The 12,088-nt window shown below is 45.4% G+C and overlaps 1 protein-coding gene across 2 annotated transcripts in view; it reads right to left on the bottom strand.

Annotated features, from left to right (window-relative positions):
- LOC115192804 (protein inscuteable homolog) overlaps positions 1–12,088 on the bottom strand; it is an 89,232-nt gene that overhangs the window by 39,985 nt on the left and 37,159 nt on the right. For both annotated transcript variants that reach the window (XM_029751665.1, XM_029751664.1), the window contains exon 2: positions 9,308–9,732. In XM_029751665.1, coding sequence (XP_029607525.1) covers positions 9,308–9,714 — 407 coding nt within the window. In that variant the 5' untranslated portion in view covers positions 9,715–9,732. The remainder of the gene's footprint in view (positions 1–9,307; positions 9,733–12,088) is intronic.

Below are 12,088 nucleotides of genomic sequence, written 5' to 3' on the forward strand. Positions count from 1 at the left end.
TTCAATTGACTGATTTCCTGACATGAACTGTAACACAGTAAAATATTTTCAATTGTTGCATGTTCCATTTATATTTTTGTTCAGTGTAAATATTCTGCAGATACCACAGAAGAACCACATTAAAAAAGGACAGAGTCGGAGGGAAAATGTGGGCTCAATGAGCTGAGATTTTGAAGGTCCTTGTGGCTTTGGAGCAGCAGAGGAAAAGGATGTATTCCTATTGGGTTCAGAACATTAAATACACATGAAAAACATTACACCACGTTGGAAAACAGCCTTTGCCACAATAGCAGCGGTTAAGCTGGGAGGCTCCAGATGAATAATAAAAAAATGTCTGCCCGTCCTTTTCCCAAAGTTTCCTGTTTATATACAGTAAAGGAAGAGACGCTTAGGCCTATCCCAAGAGAGAGATAGAGATATGCCAGCGACATGCATTTCATTATGTTAGATGGCTACTGCGCCTGCTATACTGATCTAGACTCGGAGAAGGAGGTTAGTTTGTTCATTTTCAATCAGAATATTTTGTATAAAAATACGCGTTATATTGTTAGATTATAGGAGTAACTCTGGTAGACCCGAAACTTTCTTCCTCACCTCAAATTCAACTGTCAGTTGGAGTCAGTCGGAGTGCTGGTGTGCACTTGTCACGTCCTGACCAGTGAAAAGGGTAATTTGCCATAGTAGAATGGCCAGGGCGTGGCAGGGGGGTTGTTTTGTGTGTTTTGGGGGTTGTTTGTTTCTAGGGGAATGTGTTCTAGTTTTCATTTTCTATGTTTCGTTTTCCAGGTTTGGCCGAGTATGGTTTCCAATCAGAGGCAGGTGTCTTTCGTTGTCTCTGATTGGAAGCCATACTTAGGCAGCCTGTTTTCCTTTGGGTTTTGTGGGTGGTTGTTTTCCGTATAGTCTATGTACCTTACGGAACTGTTGGCTGTCATTTGTTTATTTTGTTTAAGTGTTCTGTCATAATAAAAGAAGATGAGCACTCAACACGCTGCACCTTGGTCTACTCCCTTTGACGGTCGTGACAGAACCACCCACCACCGAAGGACCAAGCAGCGTGGAAGGGAGCAACAGGAGAAGTACTTGGAGTCGTGGACGTGGGAGGAGATATTAGACGGGAAAGGACCCTAGAGGCAGGCTGGGGAGTATCGCCGACTGAAGGAGGAACTTGAGGCAGCGAAGGCAGAGCGGCGTTACTATGAGGCGCTGTATAAGCCAAGAGGCAAGTGCGAGAGGCAGCCCCCCCAAAAATGTGGGGGGGGGGGGCACACAGAGAGTTGGGCAGAGTCAGGGTGGAGTCCTGAGCCAACTCCCCGTGCTTACCGTGGGGAGCGGGTGACGAGGAAAGCATCGAGCTATGCGGAAATGTGCACTGTATCGCCCATACGCACGCACAGTCCGGTGTGGTCAGTACGGGCTCCTCAGCGTTGCCGTGGGAGAGTTGGCCGGCAGCCAGGGAGAAGTGCGCCGGCCCAGCACATCTGGCCACCAGTGCGTCTCCTCGGTCCAGCTTACCCTGCACCTGCTCTACGCACGGCAGCCCTCATGCTCCAGCACAGCCCAGTTCGCCCTGTGCCAGCGCTCCGCCCGTGCCGGGCTACAGTGACCATTCAGCCAGGACGGGGTGTGCCAGCCCTGAGCTCCAGACCTCCGGTGCGCCTCCACAGCCCAGTGTGCCCCGTGCCTGTTCTGCGCACCCAGTCTCCTGTAAGTCTCCCCAGTCCGGGGAGACCGGTCCCAGCTCCACGCAGGAGGCCTCCAGTGACGCTCCTCAGCCCGGAGCCGCCAGAGACGCTCCTCAGCCCAGACCCTCCAGCGACGCTCCCCAGTCAGGAGCCTCCAGCGACACTCCTCAGCCCGGAGCATCCAGCGACGCCCCTCAGCCCGGGGCCTCCAGCGACGCCCCTCAGCCCTGGGCCTCCAGCGACGCCCCTCAGCCCGGGGCCTCCAGCGACGCCGCTCAGCCCGGGGCCTCCAGTGACGCCACTCAGCCCGGGGCCTCCAGCAACGGTCTGCAGTCCAGAGCCTCCAGCGGGGGTCGGCAGCGCAGAATGGGGGCTACGCCTGGAGCCAGAGCCACCTCCGTGGCTGGAGGATTGGCGAAGGGTGGGTGTAGCACAGGAACCGTCGTAGACGGTGGCCACCCTCCCTTCCCTCCCTTTAGGTTTGGGGTTGTTTTTGTGTTTTTTTTGTTTGAGGTGGAGTCAGGGTCTGCACTTTCGGGGGGGAGGGTACTGTCACGTCCTGACCAGTGAAAAGGGTCATTTGCCATAGTAGAATGGTCAGGGCGTGGCAGGGGGGTTGTTTTGTGTGTTTTGGGGGTTGTTTGTTTCCAGGGGAATGTGGTTTCCAGTCAGAGGCAGGTGTCTTTCGTTGTCTCTGATTGGAAGCCATACTTAGGCAGCCTGTTTTCCTTTGGGTTTTGTGGGTGGTTGTTTTCCGTGTAGTCTATGTACCTTACGGAACTGTTGGCTGTCATTTGTTTATTTTGTTTAAGTGTTCTGTCATAATAAAAGAAGATGAGCACTCAACACGCTGCACCTTGGTCTACTCCCTTTGACGGTCGTGACAGCACTGCCTTCATGTCATAGGCTTGCAGTAGTTAAATCTTAATAACAGCCACACCATAACAAAAGGTTCAAAACTTTATTAGGGTAATAGCAAAAGTAAGTCAAGCCGTTGTTTATAGGGAAAATAAGAACAGAAGAGCAATTGTAAAACAGGGGGAAAATGCACTAACTTCCCCAAAGCAGGGGCGGCAGGCAGCCTAGTGGCTAGAGTGTTGGACTAGTAACTGTAAAGGTTGGAAGATCGAATCCCCGAGCTGACAAGGTAAAAATCTGTCATTCTGCCCCTGAACAAGGCAGGTAACCCACTGTTCTTAGGCTGTCATTGAAAATAAGAATTTGTTGGTAACTGACTTGTCTAGTTAAAAAACAGTGGACCACTCCACCTAGAAAATGTCAATCATAAAATGGGATTGAGAGGCCATTGTTTATAGGGAATATAGGAGCAGGCTATTATATTTAAGTTGGAACTAAATTTGGACAATGGAATGAAATATGGTTTAAACCTTGACAAAAGTTCTGAACAGGCTATATTACTGCAATAGACCAACAAAGGCAAGGGCCTACCTAACAAATTACACTAATTTAGAACAGATCACCTTTTTGATTATTGACACACCCACGCACCCTGTTGTTTTAGGTGTCCCCTGGTTGAGTTGGCATAACTTGTTATTTTCTGGTCCGAGAGGAGACTGCTGGGTTGGTCGCAGGAGTGTCAGAGGAGGTGTCTCGCGGTGTCTGTCAACACCACATCGGTGGAAAGTCCAGACCACCGAGGCTACACGCCTGCCTCCTCATCGCCCCTGGGACTGTGCCATTAACCTTCTGTCTGATGCAGCCCTCCCGAGAGGACACTTCTATCCCCTCTCCTGTGCGGAGACCGAGGCCATGGAGACATCCGTACAGGAGAGCCTCCAGCAGGGTTTTTTCCGCCCCTCTACGTCACCAGCCTCCTCAAGCTTATTTTTTGTTAAGAAGAAAGATGGGGGACTGCGCCCCTGCATTGATTATCGAACACTGAATAAAGCCACCGTTAAGTTCAGCTATCCTTTACCCCTCATCCCAACCATCATCGAACAAATGCATGGGGCGCAGTACTTCATGAAACTGGACTTGAGGAGCGCCTACAATCTGGTGCGCATTCGTGCAGGCTACGAATGGAAAACTGCCTTTTCCACGACCACGGGCCACTACGAGTATCTCGTCATGCCCTTTGGTCTGTCTAATGCTTCTTCAGTCTTCAGTAGTGGTTTATATAGACAACATTTTGGTCTATTCTGCTGACTGCGCCCAGCATATCTCATTAGTCAGATCTGTGCTGGGAAGACTGTTGGAGCATGATCTATATGTTAAACAAGAGAAATGTTTGTTTTTCCAGAGGTCCTTGTCCTTTTTGGGCTACCTCATATACACAGAGGGAGTGGAGATGGAGGAGCAATGCATCAGCGCAGACAGGACATGGCCCACCTCCAACTCCGTGAAAGCAGTCCAGCAATTCCTGGGGTTCGCCAACTATTTTCGGAGGGCCATCCGGGGCTTCAGCACGGTGTTCGCGCCTCTTACCTCCCTACTGAGAGGATGTCCCCAGTGGCTTCATTGGACGACGGAGGCGGAGAGGGCGTTCGAGACACTGGCAGCTAAGCATCGATCATCATGTCACCAGAATAAGACCCTCCATATTTATTGAAAGGAGCATCAACCTCATCACTGTGCACTTCCACCACTCTGTAAAGTTCATCATTTATTTCATCTGTAGCCTAATAAACTGCATGCTTTCCCATGATGTCATGCCATCTTCTATCTGACATGTAGGCTACTTTACTGCATAAAAAGGTTGGATGGAAACCTGGCTAATGTCAAGCCATTTTGACAATGCTGGAATTTTGGATGAACGTGCGCATGCCTTCAGGAGACTTTTGAAGTAGCCTAATCAGATTAAAACATTGTAACTGGTTGTGTTTATGCCACATGTAAAAAGTAATACATTTAAAAGTGAAATGATAAATATTTAGGCTATATTGAAGCTTTCTAGGTGTGCAAGGAATATCCGCTCGGATTGGAGAGGAATCAGAGCTAGGCTTTCCTGAATAACTGAGCCTGCTGGGACAGAGCATATGTGACCACATTATTTTAGGACGACTTGGAAGAATGAGGATCTGAAACAGACAGCGCATTCAGTATCAGAAGTAAGAATACAGCCATACTGGCCTTCTACTGTGCCTTTCTAGACCTTATAAACTATCGAGTAGACCGACAACAGATCCAAATCGAATGAAACATTCAAATCACAGGGCTTTTACGCTGTTATTCAAATGACATTTTCACTGCAGCCTAGAGTAGAAGGTTGCACTCACTTGAAAACAATAATGCAATTATTCATTGCATTTTGGTGTTGTAGGCTACTATAGTCTAGGTAGGATACTTGTATTGTCCCTAAACAAGATCAATAGGGGGGATTTTTGAGCTGTGTGTTAAATGAATTCACTGTTCTTTCACGACCAATGATGCACCTGGCCTGTCCTCTGCCTATCAGCTATTCCTATTTGATCTTGTCGATTCATATTGAAAATGTATGCAGCTTTGAATGCTTTTATATGTGTTACGATTGCTAGTTAGCCTATTGCAGATCTGGACAAACGGTCCACCAGCCAATATTTTCACTATGAATGGTGGATATAGGCCAGGATAGGCTGTTAGACCGGTAGACTATCGTGACCTGGGTTGGATACCTGTGGTATAGTAAAAGTTAGCACATGGAAAACCATAGGGCATAAGGGATGTACCAAAACACCTTGATATAGGGGAGGAGCATGCAAGCTGAGGAGGAAATGTGGCTACGATGGTTAGAAATTATATAGTAAAACCTACTAAAGAATGAATGTCAACCAGGAAAAAAAACACACTACCCTCCCCTTGCCCAATAAAAAACCACACAACCCTCTCCAAAACAAAAAAAATAAGTTTGACAACCCACCGCTATTTTGGACCACGCCTCCCCCCAGTAAATTGCGATCTGGCTCTTAGATGGTAGGGTAAGTTTTTATATTATGTGTCACAAAATATAATGTATTTATACATAAGTCCAGTTTGTGGCGGTAATACAACATTGAATGCGAACCTCCATAAATCCTCAAGACAAATGTGTTGAAGGGTAAACGTCTGAACAACTGACTGCCAATCTGTTTTATTATTTTATGTCACTTATATAAATAAGATGACGTATATGTACAAAGTTTAACTCCTTTTAAATTACATTTTTGGGGATTTAGAAGGTTTTCAATGGAGTGTGTTTTTAAAGCCTTTAAGTGCACAAAGTGACGAGTCCCAAATCTTGACCAATCCAGGCTTCTAAGTGAGGCTGTTTTCTCCACTAGGAGCTTCAAAAGGAATCCTGAAGTAAGTCAAGTACTTCTGAATGTGACTTACAGCCTGCTGTGCTTTAATAAGTGAGGTTTGCTGCATGCACTCCTCCTGAAGGAGCACATGGGGGGGGAAAATGCCCTGCCTCAGGGCAGACATCAGACTTCCAGATGTTTCCTTCAACACAGAGCAGACTGACAGCTGTAATGGGCTCTATATACTCACCTCGCACACAGTAATCCTATGCACGCTAGCACACATGACATCAACTCTCAGCACTTCTAATGTGACCAGCCCCAATGATCCTCCGTCTTTTTCCCCTGTCCCGCTACAAAGTTTCTCCCTGCAGCCGGTTACTGAGTCTGAGGTGCTAAAGGAGCCCCTTAAACTTGACCCCCAAAAAACATCTGGGTCAGATGGTTTAGATCCTTTCTTCTTTAAAGTTGCAGCACTTATCATAGCCAAGTCTATCTCTGATCTGTCTGTCCTCTCTGGGGAGGTTCCCATAGCTTGGAAGGCAGCCACGGTGTGTCCTTTATTTAAAGGGGGAGATCAAGCTGATCCAAACTGTTATAGGTCAATTTCTATTTTGCCCTGTTTATCAAAAGTGTTCGAAAGACTTATCAATAATATACTGGCTTTCTTGATGTCTATAGTATTTTCTCTGGTATGCAATCTGGTTTCCGCTCAGGTTATGGATGTGTCACTGCAACCTTAAAGGTCCTAAATGATGTCACCATTCCTCTTGATTCTAAGCAATGTTGTACTGCTATTTTTATTGACTCTGCCAAAGCTTTTGATATGGTTGGCCATTCCATTATTGTGGGCCAGCTAAGAAGTATTGGAGTCTCTGAGGGGTCTTTGCTGCCTGTCACCAAGGGAGTACCCCAAGGCTCGATCCTAGGCCCCAGCCTCTTCTCAATTTACATCAACAACATAGCTCAGGCAGTAGGAAGCTCTCTCATCCATTTATATGCAGATAATACAGTCTTATTCTCAGCTGGCCCCTCTCCGGATTTTGTGTTAAACGCTCTACAATAAAGCTTTCTTAGTGTCCAACATGCTTTCTCTGCCGTTAACCTTGTTCTGAACATCTCCAAAACAAAGGTCATGGGGTTTGGTAAGAAGAATGCCCCTCTCCCCACCGATGTGATTACTTCCTCTGAGGGTTTAGAGCTGGAGGTAGTCACCTCATACAAGTACTTGGGAGTATGGCTAGACGGTACACTGTCCTTCTCTCAGCACATATTAAAGTTGCAGGCTAAGGTTAAATCTAGACTTGATTTCCTCTATTGTAATCGCTCCTCTCTCACCCCAGCTGCCAAACGAATCCTGATTCAGATGACCATCCTACCCAAGATAGATTACGGAGACGTAATTTATAGATCGGCAGGTAAGGGTGCTCTCAAGCGGCTAGATGTTCTTTGGCCAGATGTTCCGGTGGCCATTTGATTAATTGTTCAGCAGTCTCATGGCTTTGGTGTAGAAGCTGTTAAGGAGCCTTTCGGTCCTAGACTTGGCGCTCCGGTACTGCTTGCCGTGCGATAGCAAAGAAAACAGTCTATGACTTGTGTCATGGAGTCTCTGACAATTTTATGGACTTTCCTCTGACACGCCTATTATATAGGTCCTGGATGTCAGGAAGCTTGGCCCCAGTGATGTACTGGGCCATACGCACTACCCTCTGTAGTGTCTTACGGTTAGATGCCGAGCAGTTACCATACCAGGCGATGATGCAACCGGTTAGAATGCTTTCGATGGTGCAGCTGTAGAACTTTTTGAGGATCTGGGGACCCATGCCAAATCTTTTCAGTTCCCTGAAGGGGAAAAGGTTTTGTCGTGCCTTCTTCATGACTGTCTTGGTGTGTTTGGACCATGATAGTTCGTTGGTGATGTGGACACCAAGGAACTTGAAACTCTCAACCCGCTCCACTACAGCCCCGTTGATGTTAATGGGGGCCTGTTCGGCCCGCCTTTTCCTGTAGTCCACGAATGCCACTACTACCACTGTGTACCTTTTTCCTCACTCGAAGAGGAGTGCCCTCACATCAAAATCTCTATATTGTCACCATTAAAGCACATTTTCAACAGGAGAAAAGGAAAAACACAATGGCTGTGTTCCAGATGGCAACTTATTCCCTACATACAGTGCTTTCAGAAAGTATTCACACCCCTTGAATTTTTCCACATTTTGTTGTGTTACAGCCTGTGTTTAAAAAAAAATTGTCACTGGCGTACACACAATACCCCATAATGTCAAAGTGGAGTTATGTTTTTCGAATTTTGTACAAATGAATTACAATTAAGAAGCTAACATCTCTTGAGTCCTTAAGTATTCAATCCTTTTTATGGCAAGCCTAAACAAGTTCAGTAGTAAAAATGTTTTTAAAGATATACTGTGCAGAAATCGCTCCTCCATTTCCTGGTTGCTAAAATTCTAATAGTTTGCCAAATTTCAGTTTGTGACAAAACAAGTATGTATAGTGTAGAGAATCATTGTACCATCTAATCCGCTGTGAAATATATTTTCCATAACCAAACATATTAGAATTGACAGAGTGAAAAAAAGGAAGCCTGCAAAGAATAAAAATATTCCAAAACATGCGTAGTTTGCAACAAGGCACTAAAATAATACTCCAAAAATGTGGCAGAGCAATTTTGTCCTGAATATAAAGTGTTATGTTTGGGGCAAATCCAATACAACACATTACTGAGTACGACTCTCCATATTTTCAAGCATAGTGGTTGCTGCATCCTGTTATAGGTATGCTTGTAATCGTTAAGGACTGGGGAGTTTATCAGAATAAAAAAGAAACCGAATGGAGTTAAGCACAGGAAAAATCTTAGAGGTTCAGTCTGCTTTACAGACACTGGGAGATGAATTCAGCTTTCAGCAGGACAATTACCTAAAACAGGGTATCCCAAACTTGGTTCCCTTTCACTATGGGGTATTGTGTGTAGATGGGTGATGGGAAAAAAATGTATTTAATACATTTTGAATTCAGGCTGTAACACAAAAAAAATGTGGAATATGTCAAGGGGTGTGAATACTTTCTGAAGGCACTGTAGTGTACTACTTTTTACCAGGGACCCTAGGGAAGAGGGTGCCATTTGGTACACGGGCCGTGTGTTTTTAGACCCATTTGCAGATGAAAGGCTGAGGTTATTTCTTAGCAGGAGCAGTATTATTAGTAGCATCGGTGTACACAACATTATTGTGCCCTTGTGCAGCCTGTTTGTTTGTGTATGCATGTGTAGATCCGTGTGTGCTTGAATGTGTGTGTCTGTCTCATGGGACCGTGATGGGAGGATGACACTCCCATAGCTACAGAATAAGATTTTTATGTCATATCGGCATAGTGCAAGTTGGGTGCACTTACCTCATCGGAGATGATGAAACAGAGCTACTGTGTCTGGAGCTCTGAGGACTAGCCATTCTTGAGCTCTGAGGACTTGCCATTCTTGAGCTCTGAGGACTTGCCATTCTGGAGCTCTGAGGACTAGCCATTCTGGAGCTCTGAGGACTAGCCATTCTGGAGCTCTGAGGACTAGCCATTCTGGAGCTCTGAGGACTAGCCATTCTGGAACTCTGAAGACTAGCCATCCTGGAGCTCTGAGGACTAGCAATTCTGGAGCTCTGAGGACTAGCCATTCTGGAACTCTGAAGACTAGCCATCCTGGAGCTCTGAGGACTAGCAATTCTGGAGCTCTGAGGACTAGCAATTCTGGAGCTCTGAGGACTAGCCATTCTGGAGCTCTGCCGACTAGCCATTCTATCTGTGTCCATACCACTTCAGCACAGCACCTGCAATAAAAAACATTAGATATGATCATTATTATACAAACCATAAGCACACATTGTTTTCTCTCTATTCCACCATATAGTAATGTAGAGTGAGTAATACACAATTTATCGCAACATTTATCCGCTTGACAATTTTATACTTTATTAGAATCCTAAATCAAACTTTTTAATGGAAAGACCTGAACACTTAACATGATCATACACAGACAGATGCGCACGAGCTGACTCACACACACTGCCTCTCTGGCTGTGTAGCTTGCCATGGCACCGCATCCACTACAATCGCTCCTTATTGATCTAGACCCAAGCCTTCTATTCTGGTCTTGTCTTTTTTCTCTCAGAGTAATTCAATTATCAATAAAGCCCCGGTTTTGAATTGCTACAGGCCCCATTGTGCCAGTGGAGTAATATTTCTTATCTTCTAATTTATTGGCTGGCTGCCAGCCAGTGACTCTCCACTTTGAGCCAAAGCAAGGGAGCTAGCGCTTAAGTGCCTGCAACTTTATTCTGCATTTTTATTGATGTATCCCATTTAGATTAGTCCATTTTTAAACCCTGTCAAGGCATGAGGGAGGGGGGGGGGCAGGTCTCATATTGTAATCCATTTAGTTAATGACATCCTGCTGTGGAATGATGACAGATGTCATGTTTACTGTGAGACTATGATTAGCACATATAGTAGCAACATATGATACCTTAGCTGCAGTGGCTTGCCTTATTAAATGGTGAGAGAGTGTTATTGAATCAATAGATGTTACTAACATAAAGTATAAAAGAGCAGGGCTGTAAACCCTTTATGTAATTCCCATATCTTCCCATCACATGAGCATACACTGTACAAAACACACAGCTCACCTGGTATTCCTTTAGCATGTGTGAAATGGCAAATAGGCAAATTAGTGTGTCCAGATTGAATGGGGGGGACTATTGAACAACGTCATTGTTGCCATTGTGATGATATTGGTGTAGAGAAAATTATGACAAATTGTGTTATTCACAAGAGAATTAGGGAAATCTACTAAAAGAAGGGGGACTATGTGGAGGAAAGAGGCATGGGGTATGGATGAGAAAGGGGGGGACTATGTGGAGGAAAGAGGCATGGGGTATGGATGAGAAAGGGGGGGACTATGTGGAGGTAAGAGGCATGGGGTATGGATGAGAAAGGGGGGGACTATGTGGAGGAAAGAGGCATGGGGTATGGATGAGAAAGGGGGGGACTATGTGGAGGTAAGAGGCATGGGGTATGGATGAGAAAGGGGGGACTATGTGGAGGTAAGAGGCATGGGGTATGGATGAGAAAGGGGGGGACTATGTGGAGGAAAGAGGCATGGGGTATGGATGAGAAAGGGGGGGACTATGTGGAGGTAAGAGGCATGGGGAGGGGATGGGGATGGGTGAGTAAGAGGGTGGAAAAAGTGAGAGCTGTTTCGCTGCAGTCTAAGCACCTTAGAGAGAGCAAATCTGATAGTGTCACGGTGCCAAATGAATATGCAGTCAATACCACAACCCCATGATGACAAGACAAAGATCTTGCTCTAGTTGTTTAATCGCTAATATGAATATTGCACAAGTCATTTTACATAGTAACAGAAAATAATAGAATGGAATTCACAATACATTGGACATATTAAATAAATTAAACTCACACAATGTTGATATTACATATAGACAATTTCCATTTGGCAATATTTAAGCAACATCTGTTATCCAATCGAAAAACGGACCGGAACCATTGTACTATTGCTACAGGTGGCCATGAAAATCAAAAAAGAAAGTCGCCTCCTTAAAAACACTCATCTGCATTATCATACAAATTGAGGGGAGGAGTCTAATGTGTCCGATTTAATCAATCCAGTCACAGCTCTCATGGTGTATATGTAAGTGACAAGTCAAGCGCTGTCATACTGAAAGTGATCTCTTTGGTGTCCATGATCTCCAATGATGCGTGAGGAAGTGTCAAACGTTTATGGCTGAGCCTCTAGTCTTTTTTCCACAAGCATTTCACTACACCACAAGCATTTCGCTACACCACAAGCATTTCACTACACCACAAGCATTTCGCTACACCACAAGCATTTCACTACACCACAAGCATTTCGCTACACCACAAGCATTTCGCTACACCACAAGCATTTCGCTACACCACAAGCATTTCGCTACACCACAAGCATTTCACTACACCACAAGCATTTCGCTACACCACAAGCATTTTACTACACCACAAGCATTTCACTACACCACAAGCATTTCGCTACACCACAAGCATTTCGCTACACCACAAGCATTTTACTACACCACAAGCATTTCGCTACACCACAAGCATTTCGCTACACCACAAGCATTTCGCTACACCACA

Source organism: Salmo trutta, chromosome 4, assembly GCF_901001165.1.
Source record: "Salmo trutta chromosome 4, fSalTru1.1, whole genome shotgun sequence".
In the NCBI taxonomy this organism is placed as follows: domain Eukaryota; kingdom Metazoa; phylum Chordata; class Actinopteri; order Salmoniformes; family Salmonidae; genus Salmo; species Salmo trutta.